At 43.6% G+C, this 19,828-nt stretch overlaps 1 protein-coding gene across 1 annotated transcript in view; it reads left to right on the top strand.

The window, feature by feature from the left end:
• Positions 1-14,630: 14,630 nt before the first annotated feature.
• The window catches only part of UBXN4 (UBX domain protein 4), a 30,677-nt gene continuing 25,479 nt past the window's right edge, over positions 14,631-19,828 (top strand). Inside the window, exon 1 of the mRNA XM_020879229.2 lies at positions 14,631-14,869. Within this exon, the coding sequence (XP_020734888.1) occupies positions 14,788-14,869 (82 nt within the window). The 5' untranslated portion in view covers positions 14,631-14,787. The remainder of the gene's footprint in view (positions 14,870-19,828) is intronic.

Genomic DNA, 19,828 nt, shown 5'->3' with positions numbered 1-19,828 from the left:
CTGTTCTTCCCCTCTACCTGGAATCTTTTGCTCCTGACCAACTCCTTTATCTTTCATAAAAATGTCATTTCAGCAGAGAGGTCTTTATGAGCCACCCAGTTTAATGTCACCACCCAAACACAATCACTTTATCTCAATTTTCTGCATATCATCCCTATCAGATCTTTTGTTTGTTTTGTTTCTACAACTAGAATATGAATTCCATGAGATCAAAGACCTTACGTTTGCTTGTACCTTTATTTCAAAGCACCCATTAATTGTCAACAAATATTTTTCAACTGTTTAAGAGGCTCAGGAGAACCCTGGCTATTTCTCTGTGTCTGGAGATCTCCCACTATGTGATGTCTGGGGATGGGAGGGAGCTGAAGGAGAAGCATAATTCATGTCTCTGGCTGTCTTGGCACTGAATTCCTTAATAGTTGAGGTAAGGTAGGGGCTGGTCTACAAAAGCCAACAAAAAACACTCATATTTTGGCTCTTCCAATGTCACATCAATACAAATGCCCTTGAGTTATTCCTCCTTGGTTGCTGTCTAGATTATCCAACATTTCATTTTTGTGGTCATCTGTCAAATTTAAACCTTTCAAATACCCTTCCTGTATTTGGGAAAATCTCATATACAAATCTTTCTACCCCAAAATAGCAGCTAGGATGACTCAATTCTCAGCTTCACTTTTGCTCAGAAAAGCTGCACCCCAACATGGCTGTGTTCTGGACATGGGCTCTGGGGCTCCACCAGCCACATTCACATCCAGAAAAATCTAATCAGGAAGAGAACAGGGGAGGAGTCAGGCTGTACATAGAATTCCTTGTTGTACTGGGCTTGTTTCTGTGTGCAATCCCAGGAGATTTCAAAGCTGCTCAGTCTCATCCTCCTGAGGGTTTGTAAGCAGATAACCTTGCATTAAGCATTAATTACTTTTCTGTTTAAACTGGCTATTGTGGATTCTGCAGTCTTCACCACTGTTATCTTCTACCTACTAGGACATACCATTTGGGATTTCTGTTTCCTTGAATCCTATGCATGCTTCACCCATAAAGACTTATGTGGTTACTCAAGTCCACTGAGATAAAAATAACATCTGATGCTTATTGAACACTTGTATGTAGACACTGTTCTGTTTATAGCACTTAAATTTATAAAAAACCCAACTCAAGGTAGTTGAAGTAACCAAGGGAATTTATTGGCTCAGGTATGGCTGGATCCAGGGACTCTGCAATATCATCAGGATAGACTGTCTTCATCCATGGGCTCTTCTATCCTGCAATATAACATAGTGTGACTTACTTGGTTTTGATTATATACTATCAAGTATTGTTGGTTATCTTCTCATGTAAACATCTGATCCCAATTCCTGGAGCTGTGCTATCCAGAATTGTAACTACACGCCACATGCAGATAGTAAATTTAATTAAATTATTGAATAAATTAATTAAAATTAAATAAAATAGAAATTCAGTTCCTCAGTTGTACTAGCCACATTTCAAGTGTTCAATAGCCACATGACTTTTCACTCTCCAAAATCTTTAATCACCTCCCACGTCTTGGATGCTCTGACCCTTGCCTATCTATATCTCTAGACTTACCTGGCTCTGGCCCTCTCTGTTTCTAGGTTCCATTCACAATGGACTTCCCTAAGTTCCTCAAACATGCTATACTCTCTTGTCTCTGGGTTCTGTAAAGTAATGATCTTCTGCTACATACTGGGATTCTCCCCATTTGTGGTTAGTTTTTCAGCAAACTGTGGCAGGAGGTGGATGTCTTTTTTGCTGGCATGTGCCAGACTAGGTTTTCCAGCCCCCTGCACCTAGATGCACCGTGATTCTTGAGTTTTGGCCAATGAAATTTAAGTAGAAATGATGCATGCCCTTCTGTGCTTGACCTCTTCAGTTCAGTTCAGTCGTTCAGTCTTATCTGACTCTTTGCCACCCCATGGACTGCAGCACGCCAGGCTTCCATGTCCATCACAAACTCCCGGAGCTTGCTCAAACTCATGTCCATCACGTCAGTGATGCCATCCAACCATCTCATTCTCTGTCGTCCCCTTTTGCCCCTGCCTTCAATCTTTCCCAGCATCAGGGTCTTTTCCAAGAAGTTAGTTCTTCACATCAGGTGACCAAAGTATTGGAGTTTCACCTTCAGCATCAGTCCTTCCAATGAATATTCAGGACTGATCTCCTTTAGGATGGACTGGTTGGATCTCCTTGCAGTCCAAGGGACTCTCAAGAGTCTTCTCCAACACCACAGTTCAAAGGCATCAGTTCTTTGGTGTTCAGCTTTCTTTATGGTCCAACTCTCACATCCATACATGACCATGGGAAAAACCATAGCTTTGACTAGATGGACCTTTGTTAGCAAAGTAATTTCTTTGCTTTTTAATATGCTGTCTAGATTGTCTAATACCTTCTATATATATATATATATATGTATTAGACAACATATATATTCTAATATATATGTTGTCTAATACCATCTAAGAGATTCTTCCTGCTCTGGCTAATCAGAGCGGGGGCTAGATTATCAATTACCAGTATCACCAGAAAGCTTGATACAAATGCAGGCCCTCAGGACTTCCCTAGAGGTCCAGTGGCTAGGACTCCACACTCCCAGTGCAGGGGCCCTGGGTTCGATCCCTGGTCTGGGAAGTAGATCCTGCATATGGCAACCAAGGATCCTATGTGCCCCAGCTGAGATGGGGCACAGCCTAAATAAACACGTAGTGTTTTTAAAAGCTAAGCTTAAAAAAATGCAGAATCTCATATCCCATCCCAGGCTGACTTGAATCAGAATCTACATGGCTTTGTTTTTAATAAAATTTCACTTCTTTCTTTATTTTTGACCGTGCTGGGTCTTCATTGCTGCACTGGGCTCTTCTCCAGCCATGGTGAGTGAGGGCCGCTCTCCACCTGCAACACACGGGTTTCTCATTACGCGGCTTCTCTTGGTGCAGAGCCTGGGCTATAGGGGCATGTGGTCTTCTTGCAGCATGTTGACTCAGCAGTTGCAATTCCTGGGATCAGAGCACAGGCTCAGTAGTTACAGCATGCAGACTTAGCTTCTCTGTGACATGTAGAATCCTCCCTAACCAGGGATTGAAACTGTGACTCCTCCTACATTGGCAGGCAGATTCTTTACCACTGAGTCACCTGGGAAGCCCCAGAGTCTACATTTTTAACCTGATTTTCAGGTGATCTATAAACTTTATAAAATTTGCATGTTGGCTGCATATGAGTTCAGTCAGTTCAGTCGCTCAGTCGTGTCCGACTCATTGCGACCCCATGAATCGCAGCACGCCAGGCCTCCCTGTCCATCACCAACTACCGGAGTTTACTCAGACTCATGTCCATCGAGTCGGTGATGCCATCCAGCCATCTCATCTTCTGTCATCCTCTTCTCCTCCTGCCCCCAATCCCTCCCAGCATCAGGGTCTTTTCCAATGAGTCAACTCTTCACATGAGGTGGCCAAAGTACTGGAGTTTCAGCTTCAGCATTAGTCCTTCCAATGAACACCCAGGACTGATCTCCTTTAGGATGGACTGGTTGGATCTCCTTGCAGTCCAAGGGACTCTCAAGAGTCTTCTCCAACACCACAGTTCAAAAGCATCAATTTTTTGGCGCTCAGCTTTCTTCACAGTCCAACTCTCACATCCATACATGACCACTAGAAAAACCATAGCCTTGACCAGATGGACCTTTGTTGGCAAAGTAATATCTCTGCTTTTTCATATGCTATCTAGGTTGGTCATAACTTTCCTTCCAAGGAGTAAGCGTCTTTTAATTTCATGGCTGCAATCACCACCTGCAGTGATTTTGGAGCCCCAAGAAATAGTCTGACACTGCTTCCACTGTTTCCCCGTCTATTTCCCATGTAGTGATGGGACCAGATGCCCTGATCTTAGTTTTCTGAATGTTGAACTTTAAGCCAACTTTTTCACTCTCCTCTTTCACTTTCATCAAGAGGCTTTTTAGATCCTCTTCACTTTCTGCCATAAGGGTGGTGTCATCTGCATATCTGAGGTTATTGATATTTCTCCCGGCAATCTTGATTCCAGCTTGTGCATCTTCCAGCCCACCGTTTCTCATGATGTACTCTGCATATAAGTTAAATAATATAGAGGGTGCCATAAAGATCTCTGGGATGCCAGGGAAAGGGAGAGCCACTGATGAGAGAATTCAGGAGTTCTTGAAAGAGTGGATGGAGCAAAGCCCCTTACATAGCCACCCCCTTTTACCTCTGACTAACATTCATCATGAAGTCAATGAGAAATAACCCTGAAATAACTGAAATTTGTAAGTTGTACAAGTTATCCATAAATAACTTGTGGATTGTTTTTGTCCCACATGTAATTTCCCTTCTGCCTGGAACATTTATTCTTCCCACCCTACCCTCCACCTTCTGTTTACTTGTACTCACAGTTCACATCCCACCTCAAATATTTCTTCCTTCAGATAGCCTGCTCTTCCTCCAGAGCTGCTTAATTCTGTCCTCCAGACTAAGTCACTTCTGCCAGTAATAGCTTGAATAATATCCTGTGCTTTCTCTTTGAAGCATTAATCACAGTAGTAATTGTGTAATTGGCCAATTAGTTTCTTAATGTTTTCTATCCATCAATATGTAATCGGGGCAGGAAAAACATCTATGGCTCTGTTACTAATACATCCCCGGCCGCCACCAGTGCCCTTCTCAGTAAATATTTGTTTTATGATTAAATGAAGAAATGAGCCGACAAGTCAAAAGCCTTGAATCCTGAAAGGCATGTGTATATATTTTCCTCAAGTATGGTTTTGGAAGGCAGGCAGAAATAATAGCTAACATTTGTAAAGCAGTTAATCACTATGTGCCAACTACTTGCTAAGCACTTATAAGGGTTCTTATTTAATCATCACAATAGCCCTAAGTAGTAAGTTCTATTATTACCTCAGTTTGCAGTGAGGTAACTGAGGAAAGGTTATTTGAGAGAGAGGTGAGGAAATCTGCCCAAGGTCACAGAGCTAGTGACTGCTGGCTGTATACCTCAATCAAACAGCTGACTCCCGAGTTCATGGGATTAACCACTTCAGTTACTGCCTTAAGCCTTGTCAATGTAATGACTGCCATTAAAAAAAGTCTTTTTTTTAGTTAACTGTAGATGATCTAAGGAGAAGGAAATGGAAACCCACTCCAGTGTTCTTGCCTGGAGAGTCCCGTGGACGGGGGAGCCTGGTGGGCTGCTGTCCATGGGGTCGCGCAGACATGACTGAAGGGACTTAGCATGCATGCATCCATTGGAGAAGGCAATGGAAACCCACTCCAGTGTTCTTGCCTGGAGAGTCCCGTGGACGGGGGAGCCTGGTGGGCTGCTGTCCATGGGGTCGCGCAGACATGACTGAAGGGACTTAGCATGCATGCATCCATTGGAGAAGGCAATGGAAACCCACTCCAGTGTTCTTGCCTGGAGAGTCCCGTGGACGGGGGAGCCTGGTGGGCTGCTGTCCATGGGGTCGCGCAGACATGACTGAAGGGACTTAGCATGCATGCATCCATTGGAGAAGGCAATGGAAACCCACTCCAGTGTTCTTGCCTGGAGAGTCCCGTGGACGGGGGAGCCTGGTGGGCTGCTGTCCATGGGGTCGCGCAGACATGACTGAAGGGACTTAGCATGCATGCATCCATTGGAGAAGGCAATGGAAACCCACTCCAGTGTTCTTGCCTGGAGAGTCCCGTGGACGGGGGAGCCTGGTGGGCTGCTGTCCATGGGGTCGCGCAGACATGACTGAAGGGACTTAGCATGCATGCATCCATTGGAGAAGGCAATGGAAACCCACTCCAGTGTTCTTGCCTGGAGAGTCCCGTGGACGGGGGAGCCTGGTGGGCTGCTGTCCATGGGGTCGCGCAGACATGACTGAAGGGACTTAGCATGCATGCATCCATTGGAGAAGGCAATGGCACCCCATCCAGTACTCTTGCCTGGAGAATCCCAGGGACGGGGGAGCCTGGTGGGCTGCCGTCTGTGGGGTCGCACAGAGTCGGACACGACTGAAGCGACTCAGCAGCAGCAGCAGATGATTTAAAATGTGTTAATTTCTGCTCTACAGCAAAACGATTCAGTTATCCATATATATACATTATTTTCCATTATGGTTTATCACAAGATACCAAATATACTTCTCTGTGGTATACAGTAGGACTTTGTTTGTTCTATATATAATATTTGGCATCTGCTAACCAGAAACCCTCCCCCTTTAGCAACAGGTTGTCTGTTGTCTTGTCTGTGTGGACTGCCACTTTTTATTTGTCTTATTTACCTGGATCTATAGGAAGAGTCAGAGAGGAGTGCCACCCTATCTTTACTTCTGAAAATGGAATTGTTGTGAGTGAAGCTTACAACATATTCAAATATTTCTTCTTTCCTTTTTATATTTTATGTGCATCCATAATCCTATTACAGCAACTAAATAATACTCTTTGTGGTCTGTTGTTGTTCAGTCGCTTAGTCGTGTCCAACTCTTTGAGACCCCATGGACACCAGGCTTCCCTGTCCTTCACCATCTTCCGGAGCCTGTTCAAACTCATGTCCTTTGAGTCCATGATGCCATCCAACCCTCCCGTCTTCTATCATCCCCTTCTCCTGCCTTCAGTCTTTCCCATCGGACATGACTGAGCGACTTCATTTTCACTTTTCACTTTCCTGCATTGGAGAAGGAAATGGCAACCCACTCCAATGTTCTTGCCTGGAGAATCCCAGGGACGGGGGAGCCTGGTGGGCTGCCGTCTATGGGGTCGCGCAGAGTCGGACACGACTGAAGTGACTTAGGAGCAGCAGCAGCAGCAGCTCTAGCCATTAGGTGGCCGAAATATTGGAGCTTCAGCTTCAGCATCAGTTCTTCCAATGAATATTCAGGATTCATTTCCTTTAGGATTGACTGGTTTGACCTCCTTACAGTCCAAGGCACTCTCAAGAGTTTTCTCCAACACCACAGTTCAAAAGCATCAATTCTTTGACGCTCAGCCTTCTCTACAGTCCAACTCTAACATCCATACATGACTATTGGAAAAACCATAGCTTTGACAAGATGGACCATTCAGCAAAGTAATGTCTCTGCTTTTTAATATGCCGTCTAGGTTTGTCATAGCTTTTCTTCCAAGGAGAAAGCATCTTTTAATTTCGTGGCTGCAGTCACCATTTGCAGTGATTTGGGAGCCCAAGAAAATAAAGTCTATCACTGTTTCCATATCTATTTGCTATGAAGTGATGGGACCAGATGCCACGATCTTCATTTTTTGACTGTTAAGTTGTAAGCCAAATTTTTCACTCTTCTCTTTCACCTTCATCAAGAGGCTCTTTAGTTCCTCTTGGCTTTCTGCCATAAGGGTGGTGTCATCTTCATATCTGAAGTTATTGATATCTCTCCCAGCAATCTTGATTCCAGCTTAGGCTTCATCCGGCCCAGCATTTCACATGATATACTCTGCATATAAGTTATTAAATAAGCAGGGTGATAATATACAGTCTTGACATACTCCTTTCCCAATTTTGAACCAGTCCATTGTTCCATGTCCGGTTCTAACTTATGCTTCTTGACCTGCATACACGTTTTTCAGGAGGAATGTAAGGTGGTCTGGTATGCCCATCTCTTTAAGAATTTTCCAGTTTGTTGTGATCCACACAAAGGTTTTAGCATAGTCAATGAAGCCAAAGTAGATGTTTTTCTGGAGTTCTCTTGCTTTTTCGAGGATCCAATGGATGCTGCCAATTTGATTTCTGGTCTGTAGATGAATGAATATGCTTTCCATAAGCATTTTACTTTTTTACACTTCCCCTTTACACTCATGAAAAAGCAAGGACAGAGACTGTTTTTTACCTTTACATGTTTTTTTTTATTTTAATATAAATAGCTAATTATATATATTATATATATATAATATACATATTATATATATAATATATATATATAAATAGCTTTGCAACATGAAGTCATACAGCCTCCCCTAGTGGTAAACAAGTGAAAATTTCTATGGAACAACAAATATCCTTTTTTTTAAAGCATGGTGTGGGATTTTACAGTTCAAGCTTCAGTAAGAAATACACGCTGGTTTCTTTTCCAAGTAATCATAAAGGACTGGCAACTTACTACTTTCTTATGAATATCCAAATATACTTGAGTGACCAGAGTTAAGAATTCAGTTTGTGATGGGTTTTTATCTGTGCAATTTGAAATAAAAACCTTTGTAGTGGGGAACTTTTGGCCTCATGACACTAATAACTCATTCAGTCTGCGAAGAACAGAAAGTATTGTGGGGGATAGAAAATTAAGTCGAGTTGCTCCTTCTCATCTTTTGGAGAAAAAACCCCATAAACCCAGGAATTTAAATATATATGAAATAAAATGTTCACAAGATAAAATGGCCGTGAGAAACTACACTCTTCTTCCAGCTGTGCCCCCTTCCCTGACCAATTGTCTTTCAGTTTCTTAACTGGAAGCTGGTCTGAGCAGGTTGGTGAAACAGCAGCCAAGGTGGTTTGCTCATGCATGCCTGCACACATTCTGATGCCAACTCAACGTGTACAGCCGGCAAACTCAGACATCTGTATGCCAGCGAGGAAGTAAATGAGTGGGAGGGGCTGTGGCAAACTAAAATGCACATGAATTTTATAAAACCTTGTGCAAGCACAATAATATTGGGACATCAGTAGAGTCCATGAGCTCTAGCACAAGTGCAGGACCAAAGCATTCCAGGATCCCATGCTATCAAGATATGAAGAAAGTCAGTGGTCCTGTGCTGGAAGGGCCATGGGAACTGTTGGCAAATCTGAAGCAGCAGGTAGTGATACATCACAGAGAAGAGTTGACAGATTTAAGAGGTGGAAGGTGAGAGGATTTATGGTCAGCCAACTGGGAAGGGTCCCCATCTCAGCCCAGAATCACTGTGAACCATCTCTATATCTTTGATGGCTTGAAGACGGACTTTGAGAATTCACACTGGTCAAGCTGTCATGGGGGGAGGTTCTTCCAATGGTCAGACATGCCAACTGAAACCTGGCCTTCCTCCTCACTGTCTCTGGACCCGGGAACAGGCCTGGTATCTATGATCCCTCAGAGAAGAGCTCATTGCAATAAAACCCACTCTTTTTGCACCAAAGAAGCCCATAAATCCTTGGAGTCCAGGATGATGTGGGGTGTTGGGAAGGAAAACAAGATATAACTCATATAACTCAAGATATAACTCATAGTTTGCCTGCTTATACACCAATAAACTTCTGGTTTTGTGGGTCTGATCATAAAACTGAGCTGTAGCTTTTCATCAGCAATTCAGGTTCATTTGAAAAATAGGGCTGTTGCCATTTCCTCCAAAAGACCATCCCTGTTCTTCCCTTCCTCTGGATAATACCCTAGACATTGTTCTTACATTCTACCCAAATCAACACATTATATGTATGTTTCTTCCAATGGCTAGACTTTAAGCTTTTTGAGAACAAAAATAGTATATGTCAATCAGTCAACAAATAGTTCTATTCCAAGCACCTGGCCTCCAGTCTGTCCCATGTGAGCACTCAAATATGTGTTGACTGAGAGAAAGAGAATTCCAGGCAAGAGGAACCGATGAATAAAAACAGATTGCCAGGAACACGGCCTGGACAGTGGATACAATGTTCTGGTTGGTCCATGGAGCTCAGGTGAGGAAAGGGAAGAATGAGGTTGAACAAGAAGGTTGGAGCCAAACTGTAGAGGATTTTGAACGTCGAGCTACAGAATTTGTACTTTATTTTTAGAGGTACTACGGAGCCAGTAAATTTGTTTTCCATTTTTGTTTTGTCACGCTGTACAGCTTGTGGGATCCTAGTTCCCTGACCTAGGGATCAAACTGGTGCCCCGTGCAGGGGGAGCATGACGTCCTAACTAACTACTGGACCTCCGGGGAATTCCTGAGCCTGTAAAGATTTTTAAGCTGAACAAAAATGCTAAAAATAATTTGGGGGAAAGTTGGCTATGATAGCACTGTGTAGCATGGACTGGAGAGAAGTCAGAAAGAGCAGTGAAGTGTGAATCTCTCAAGCAACTGGGGTTCTGTCTTATGGGGGTTCACAGAAAGAGAGAAGATCTGCTTCCAGGAAGTTCATCAGGGAGTAAATTACATCTCTAACAACGCTGGTAGAATGCAGGGGTAACCAAGGCTTAGGATGATCCCAGGGGCTATTACAAGCAACAGTATCCAACTTACAGAGTAGCCTCATCTATGAGGACAGTTATTCTCTCACAAGACTTGAGTCATCACAGACCTGAGTGCTTTCCATATTCCACTCTACCACTCTCAGAGTGTCGGCAGCATCATTCCTCTGGCCACAGCAGACCGGGCATTGTTTGCACACAACCATATCTAGCAAAGAAGGGTTGTACTTTCTTCCATGGGTCTCTTTTTTTAAGGAAAATTTCTCCTAGAACTACCCCCCACCCCCGCCCCTGCTACTTCCCATGAGGTCCTAACTGGTTCCAAGGGGAGGCTGAAAAAACAAGTATCTAGCAGTTCCCCTCTCAGTGGGGAAATTCTGCCAGCAAAGAACAATGGGGAGTGTGGCAGAAGCATGATTGTTGGGTGGGCTATCAGTAAAGTAAATAAGTGAAGTTGCTCAGTCATGTCCGACTCTTTGCGACCCCATGGACTGTAGCCTACCAGGATCCTCAGTCCATGGGATTTTCCAGGCAAGAATACTGGAGTGGGTTGCCATTTCCTTCTCCAGGGGAATCTTCCCGACCCAGGGGTCGAACCCGGGTCTCCTGCATTGTAGGCAGACGCTTTACCGTCTGAGCTACCATCAGTAGAATTTGCCATATATTTCATATTCCCTCCCATCTTTCTGGGCTTCCCTGGTAGCTCAGACAATAAAGAGCCTTCCTGTAATGCGGGAGACCTGGGTTCATTTCCCTGGATCAGGAAGATCCCCTGGAGAAGAGAATGGCAAACCCACTCCAGTATTCTTGTCTGGAGAATTCCAAGGACAGAGGAGCCTGGCAGGGCTACAGTCTGGGGAGTCACAAAGAGTCAGATACGACTAACCGACTAACACTTTCACTTTCATTTTCCCATCTTCCTAGGGTCCTCCCTCTTTACTGTGTATTCAGTCTTTCCAAGACTAGCTCCTTTCGATTAATAATTGTGTACAGGCCTCTCCAATCTTTAAAAAAAAAAAATCCTGTCTTTCTCAGTCCACATCTCTGTCCAGCTAATGTCCTTTCTTCTTCCTTCTCTTCACATTTACTGACAACCCCTTCTCTAGCTCCCCTCACTCTTCAACCCATTGCCATCTGACTTCCACTAAGAAGAACCCATCGAAACACCTCCTGCTAAGCTGATAAGCACTTCCACATTGCTAAAAGCAGTGGACATTTGAAAATCTTAATTAACTTGACCCAACAGCAGCCTTTAATACAAGGGCTTCTCACTCCATTCTCAAAACTCACTCTACCCTGGGCTTCTCTGGTGTCACAAGCTCTCATATTCCCTCACCCCACCCCAACACACACCCCTGCCTACCCTGAGTCTCGGTTACCGGTTTATACTTTTCTACACAACCCTCAATCTGTTTTTTGTTTCTTTATTTTTTTTTCCCCTTGCTGTACCGAGTGGCTTGTGGGATTTTACTTCCCTGACCAGGGATTGAACCCAGGCCTTTGGTAGTGAGTGTGTGAAGTGCTAACCACTGGACTGCCAGGGAATTCCCAAGACCTCAGTCATAACTCTTGTCTTCCCTCATTTTATGTACTCTGTGAGAATCTCCTGCAGAGCCTCAATTATCCCATGCCTGCTTAACACCTCGACTTGCTATCTCACTAGCACTCCCAACACATGTCTAATATTGAACTCACATCTTCACGCCCACCTCTCCACCTACCTGCTCTTCCTTCAATGGTTCCTATAAATCACAACCTTCTATATGATTTCTCAAGACAGAAACCCAAGATCTCTTCTTGACTCCTCCTTCCTCAAATTCCATAGCTAAAGCCTATTGAGTCTACCTCTGAATATCTCGAAGGTATCCACTTCTCCATCTCCCTTATACATGGACAGTGGGTTCTTAACCAGTTTCTTCACATTCACCAATTCCACTTCCATTGCAATCCACTTGAACTGCAGCATACCTGCATATTGATGACACAAATCTTTTATCTAATTCCTCTTGTTTAAAATTCTTGAACAGCTTTCTACAATTCTTAGGAAAATGTCTGCAATCCTTAACATGATGCCCAAGGCCCTGGATGAGTTATCCTTTCTATCTGTCAGCCTCATTCACACCATATGTCTCTTTGTATGTTCTAGTCAGGCTGAACATTTTTCAGTGCTTCAAGGGTACTATTCTCATTTGCTTCAGAGCTTTCACACTGCTGTTTCCTCTCTCTGGAATAGTCTTCTCCTTCACAGAGCTAGACTTCTCCTCACATGTCATCTCCTCAGGAAGGCCTTTTCTAACCTTGCTATCCATGTTTGGGCTTCCCTTGTGGCTCAGCTGGTAAAGAATCTGCCTGCAATGAGGGAGACCTGGGTTCAAATCCTGGGTTGGGAAGATACCCTGGAGAAGGGAAAGGCTATCTACTCCTGTACTCTGGCCTGGAGAATTCCACGGACTATACAGTCCATGGGGCCGCAGAGAGTTGGACACAACTGAGTGACTTTCACATCCATGTTTGGTCACATCATTACATTTTTGAATGTATTTCCCTCTTGTGGTATTCATCATCACAGTCACTTACTCAATGCCTGTCTTCCTTTTCAGGCTGTGCAGTCACAAAGGCAGGAGCTTTGTCTGACTGCCTCATCTCCTTATCACGGCCAGGTATAATGCCTAGTTCATAGCAGATGTGCAATAAAGATTTGATGAATGAGTGAGAGGCTGTGAATGATTCTTCTAATATTTAATTCTAACAGTAGAAATAATTAAAGACATAATTCTGCTGAAAGGGTATATATGTTGATCAAATTTTAAGGAAACTATTTAAAGTTGATGTTGAAATGAACTCTTAATTCTTCCTAAGGAATGATATCCTCTGTAAATAGCAACTGTCTGTAATCAGCATTATGTTTCAGTTTATAAGAACACTACATAAGAGACCTGATTGGTAAAAAGCAAATAAAAATCACAATTCAATCTGTTAGCTACTTTTAGGTTAAATACTTGTAGGAAAGGGGTATTTTCAGATGTAGCCCTTCCTTAATCCTGCAAATATTGTCAAATGGCTGTGCTGCTGGAGGAGAAATTAAGTGATGCAGGGTGTACAATATAATAGCCTATGCAACTTTATTTATTTGCCTATGCAACTTTAAATAAACCACAGAAATCTTTAGCTAATAGCTATTAGAGACTGTGTAATTTCATGAAAGTATTAAATTTGGTTCAGTTTTCATTTTAATGGCAACCAACCATAAAGTGCTATATCTTGATAATAGTACTTTGTCATATATCATAGTAAACAAAAGTATTTATTCACTTTTGTATTACCATGAAAAGTAGCTGGAAGAGAAATCATTATCCTCTGCTTCTAACTTTTTTTTTTTTTTAACAAAAGTTTATTCTTAAATGTACAATAGGTTCCAAGATAACACTTCATTCTAGCTATAGGTGGCAGCAGATACTATGGTAGGGAATCCAGGTGTTTAAACAGGAATGGAACTAAGGGTTATCATTGCCTCAGGCACAAGGAACAGCTTACTTTTTGCCAGATATTTTAATTCCACCGGTGGCCAGAGGGCCTTTCCCACGGCCTTTGCTTTTAGCTCCTCGAGTTTCTCCTGCTTCTCCTACTGCTTCTGCTTGAATGCCTTATCTTCCTTGTCCATCTCCTTGGCTTGCTTCAGGGGCTTCTTGCCGCCTTCGGGGCCCAACATGGCGCCTGCCGCCCCTTCCCCAGAGGCTTCCACCGGAAGCCCTGACTTAACTTTTGAAAGCAGCTGTGGCAACAGCATAGCTAAGTGTTTTGACGTTTGTAATGATCTCTAACCAACGACCTTACTCAAGGTCTGCGTTCAACCAAAAACTCCCCTCAGGTACACAGGCTGTATGGTATTACGGAAGGTGACTGTTGTATTTCTTTTCTTCAAGGTCGAGCTGATAAATTAAGTTCAATAGATGTAGTAAATCCCTACAAACCCCATTAAGTTTCATACCGAGAGACACCCATCCTATTACACAACAGCCATTAATCATAATAGAGAATTACATCGTCGCACTAGGCAAGAGTTCCATCCGGGGCGAGGATGATTTCCTCCTTATTTAAGGTCTCGAAAATGCCAGGGAGGGTATCTTCCGATGAGTAGCACCATTTCTCCTCTTTATAGACTATGAAGTGGCTCTCAAGGTCGCCCTCTTAGCCGTACCCGGCAAACCATAATTAACATTTCATACAATATTAAAGGGGCCAAGCCAAGACTACAATTCCCGTCATGCACCGGGAAGGCGCCACCGACGCGATTTAGCGATTAGTCATTCTTCCCTACGCCTCTCCCATTTCCGGGACTGCAGCGCCCTGAGGCCTCGCGGGCACGCGCACGCTCCGACTTGCCAACGAGACAAGGCACGGGGGCGCGGCGCTGACGCCGACGTGTGGCGTCACGTGTGGCGGGGGTGCGCCTCGCCTGCGCGCTTGCGCGCGTCCAGTGGGCCGCTGACGGGCTTGAGCGCCTGTGCAGAGCGGGAGGTGGGGTGCGGACCGACTGGGGCTGCCGGGGCCGCGGAGCCAGGCGACGGAGAGGGCGGGGCCAACTCCGGGACCGCGGCGACAACACACCGAGCGAGCGCCTCGGCCCGTGGGCAGCGATGCTGTGGTTCCAGGGCGCCATTCCGGCCGCCATCGCGTCGGCCAAGAGGAGCGGCGCAGTCTTCGTGGTGTTCGTGGCAGGTGAAGGAGGCGAGGGCCCGAGATGTAGCAGGGACACCCCCTCCGGCCTACCTCCAACCCCAGGGGCCCCCAGCCTTTCCTACGGGCGCCGAGAAGCCCGGCTGCCAGTCCCTGGCGTCTCAGCGCTTGCCCCGTCCGTTTGGAGTACACTTGGCCTGACCCCCACCGCTGGCTTTTCCCGGCCCCCCTTCAGGAGGCACGGTCTCGGCCTTGCCCCCTAAACGCGCTGAACCCCGCCCTCTCCCCTGTGCGGGGCGAGGGGACGGGTCGAGCAGGCCCTAGGGCCGCCCTGCTCGCTGTGGAGCCTGACTCCGCGCCGCCTGCGGAGTTGGCACCCGCAGACCCCACCGTCGTCTCCTGGCGCCCCCGACGGAGTGCTCCACTTGGAGAGACTTTAACTCCAGTATAGTTAGTGTGTAGGTGAGGAGAGAGACGGGCCGTAAGACGGGCAGTTTTGCTTGTAATTAGTTGTGGACTTTCAGGAAGAAAGCTGTGTCATCGGTAATCAACAAAGAGAAACCACCTGATGTTCACTGTTACTGGCTTTCGTGTGTTCCTGAAACGTAAACTTTTGAGGTCTATATAAATTGGATTTTAATGCCATAGGAGTGGAGAATCTCATATGAAATAATTTGTTGCAAGTGGATTGTTTTTTAACCGTTTGTTTAGAAGTAGACACACAAGCATTGATTCTTTTTATTGTCTTCCTAGTATCGCAGATACAGTTTTAGAATGTGTACTAACTCATCTATTCTGTGTTGCTCTGGGTTATTTTGCTCCGTATTTTATTATTGCAGTCTTCTAGATTTACAGTAAACTTGTGCCACTGTGAAGTTTTGCTGATACTCATTACCTGAACCGAATTAGTATTTGCGACTACCGTTAATTTGAAGTGCATTATTTCAACTATTTGTGTTTAATAACGGTTTGTTCATCATTAACTTATGGCTTGGGAGGCTCGGTAATAACTCTATAGCTTTATGCACTGTAGTGGAGAGCAAGTTGCTGAAATGTGAGCTTCATATTAAATTTGAAAATTTGTATTGTTTTAAATTATGGTAAAATTTTAACTCATTGCTGTTAATTACAAGAGCTGGAGTAGTTCAGATTCTTTTATGCTGTTTTTTTAGAGTTATATTTTACATAATAAGTAACTGCTGTAAACCTGTAAGAAAATAAGTGGATTAAAAAGGAAAGTTTGGGCTTCCCAGGTGGCTCAGTGGTAGAAAATCTGCCTGCCAGTGCAGGAGACGCAGGTTCAGTCCTTGATAGTGGAAGATCCCACGTGACACGGAACAATTAAGCCCTTGGCCACAACTACTGAGCACACTCCCCGAAGCTACTGAAGCCCCCCTCCCCGCTGCCCGCCGGTCCCGGCCTAGAGCCCATGCTGGGCAGTTACAGAAGTCACCCAATGAGAAGCTTATTCATTGCAACTAGAGAGCTACTGCCATAGATAGATAATAAAATCCTAAGAAAAGGGAAAGGAAAACTGATGATACTGAATATGCAGTGCAGTAATAGTTGTAACACCATTTTAAGTTGTGTTTTTCACATATACTCTCAATTGATCCCACACATTAGGTAGAACAGGGTTTATCATGCCCATTTTATCGGTGAGGAAACAGGTCCACAGCGGCTAAGTGACGTACACTGGTGTCACAAAAAGAACAGATTTTTTTTTTTTTATCATCTTCCAAAAAAGTGTCTTTTTTGTTTCTCCAGAGAAAAAAACAACCATTGTACAGACAGACCTTAGGTAGTTCTACAACAGACCTTAGGTAGTTACTGAAATTGGTGTAGAAATTAGGAAATCTAAAGTCTTCATAGAGTTTGTTACAACCTTTCTGTTTTGTGACCAGGGGTGGAGCCCTCACCTCCTCCCTTGGAAGAGGACATGAGGAACTTTTCACCACTGGCCTGCCAGGGAAGTCCCCAGTAGTCATATTTTTAAACAGAAAGCACATTTGATCAGTGTCCAAAGGTTCCTTGAAGGCACTCTTGGACTAACCTGTTAATTTGGAAGAAATGCTAGGTTTAATTAACAAACATTTAGAAACCCATTTCGAAACAGTAGCACTAATTATTACAATAGAAAAATAAAGTTATAGGTCTTTAGGGCTTTGCGTCTATATATAATATATACCTTCTTCAGTTTTTCAAGTTTTTCTGATGAGCATGTATCATGTAACATATGTTTTTAGAATATCAGTGACTGTTGAATGTTTGCAGGTGGACTATTAGCAGTCTGTGGAAGAAGTTGCTTCCACATTGCTTGACCCATTCAAATACTGTTAGTTTTTCTAGAGTTAAATTTAGGAAGTTAGTCTTCAAGACTAGGTAGAGTGTGTAGACAGTGGAGTCATGAAATTGCAACACTTACAGCAGGTTTCTTGGGCCTTTATTCTTTTTTAAATGTATTTATTTAGTTGTGGCATGCAGGTTCTTTAGTTGCGGCATGTGGGATCTAGTTCCCTGACCAGGGATCGAACCTGGGCCCCCTGGATTGGGAGCATGGAGTCTTAGCCCCTGGACCACCAGCGAAGTCCCTAGACTTTTATTCTTGAAGAGTACAGTCAGAACTCATGATTTTCTTAGATCTGAGACCTTGACAGTAATGTGCCAACTCACTGGAAAATTAAAAGGATAGCTTTTTAGTTGGAAGGAGTGGTCATAAATGTATACTTTGGTTCATATAGCCACTCAAGTGGGAAACATTTTAGGCAGATCGTTTATATTTTAGTGAAATTTTCATGGATGTATTAAATAATATGTGGGATTAATGTTAAGAGACTGGAGAGTTAAGTCAAACAAGTATTTTCAAAGTATTATAGGTGTGTAAATTGCAAGAAATAAAACTGAAACAGGTTTTGATTCTTTTCTTGGGAATGTACAATAATTTGACAAGCATTCTGAAGCAGAGGTGTCTTGTCACTAGACAAGCAAACACTGGTCATCGACTAATGGTTCTATTTGACTAAAATCTCCTTGACCAACACTATGTAATGCCCCTCGCCCCATTTGGTTTGGTTTGGTTTGGTTAAAATAGACTAAAAAGCCATTTGGGTTTAGCCCAGTTGAGTTTTTCTCTGTTGAAATTCCTGGTTATAGAGTCTGCAACTGCTTCCGAGTTTGTACTGCTCCTTTTAAGTGGCTTTACTTTTGGATACTGCTGATACCACCAAGAATGTAATGTTTTCTCCTGAAATCCTTGGCCCATCTAACTCCACAGCATAGTTCATAATTTGATTTAAAATAAGAAAGTAAAGATTCCAAAGTTGGCAATTAAAAATCTCACCCAGTAGAGCTAAGGTTAGTTATGTAATTCCATTCAATCTTTACATCTCTGTTGGTCAGGCAGCTGTTGCTGCCCTCCGCTGAATCATGAGCAGACATTGCTAGTGGAGATGGAGCCCTTGAGAATCTGCATCATAAAACCTAGGTGAGGAAGTGAAGAACATCAGCCTCAGGAGTGGCAGGTCCATCCTTCCAGCTGCCTACTTGACATCCCCATTTGGATGCCTCACAGGACTCTCAAGCCTGAAAGTATCACTGCTTGAATCTGTTCCCCGCCCCGTGGTATTCTGCTGCTAAGTCAGTGGCACCGCCTTATATCCAGTTGGATAAACCCGAGCATGGGCGTCGTTTTTGGACTCAGCTCTTCAGTCTTGTCTTGTTCCCTGGCTCCTAGTGTGCGCAGCACTCCTAACCGTACAGCCCTTTCCTCCGCAGAAACTCCTTCTGCTTGGTGAACCTTTCTGGCTTGTGGCGTGGTTTACCTCTTCCATCCTTTAGGTCTTACCTTAAATATCACCTCAGAGGGCTTCCCTGACCAATCTAAAGGGGTCTGTTTTTTCAAAGCGTTTCTTACCATAATTATAGTTTACCAAACAAGTATTTTTTTTTAGATTTTAAACTCCACTGAGGGCATATAGTATCTCATTTGTTTTATATTTAGTTAGCACAGTGCCTAGCAGAGTATAAATGTGAAGTAAAATAGTGAATGTATGAAAGAAAGAATGAATAAAAATAACCCCTACACCTCACAGCCTTCTTTAAGTGTATTAAGGATGTTCCTCTGTAGCTATTTTCTAGGTTGATAATCTTGTCATTTACTTGGAATTTTGCATCTCTTGTCACCCCCATAGTGTCTGAAGATATGCTCAGAATGATCTCATGGCAAATGATAGTTTTCCTGTCTGCTGCTTCGACATCTAGGCGTCTGCTAATGGGCATTCTTTTAGTCTTGGTCTGTGCATGCATTCTATCCCTGTCTACTTTTCCATGGCCATATTTCTCAAGCCCCTTATTACTGAATATTCTTGAATCTCATTTCACAAAAGATGTTTTCAACCGTGTAGCATTAGTCAGGTTTTGTAGGCATGCCAAGATTCTATACCAGAAATTTAGTTATTCATCCTGCAAAATACTTTTTGAGAGCCTGCTCTACTCCCAAGTATTTACTATATATTAGATTCTGTTGTAGGTGTTTGAATTATATCAGTAAATGAGAAGGAAAACAATTCTTGCCCTCATGGAGCATGACATCTAGTGGAAGGAGACAGACAGCAAACAGTAAACATGATAATAAGTAAAACAAATAGTCTATTAGAAGATTATAAGTATTACAGAAAAGAAAGTGGGAAGTGAAGAAGCTTTGGAAATATCTGAAGTGTGTAGTTTTATTTTTGCTGTGATTTGTGGCTTGTGGGATCTTAGTTCCCAACCAGGGCTCAAACCTGTGCCTCTGCAGTGAAAGTGCTGAATCCTAACTATTGGACCACCAGGGAATTCCCTGCTCTGACTTCTTATAAGGAAGATGCTGCGTTAAGAGCAGACAGAGCAGGGAGACCAGTAGGAGGCTACTGTAATCATTATGTGAGAATTTGATAGCTCAAGTCAGGGTGGTAGCAGTGAGAGTGTTATGACAAAGTTATACTCCAGATATATTTTGGAGAC

This window comes from Odocoileus virginianus, chromosome 13, assembly GCF_023699985.2.
Source record: "Odocoileus virginianus isolate 20LAN1187 ecotype Illinois chromosome 13, Ovbor_1.2, whole genome shotgun sequence".
NCBI lineage: Eukaryota > Metazoa > Chordata > Mammalia > Artiodactyla > Cervidae > Odocoileus > Odocoileus virginianus.
This window is presented reverse-complemented; position numbering and strand designations above follow the sequence as displayed.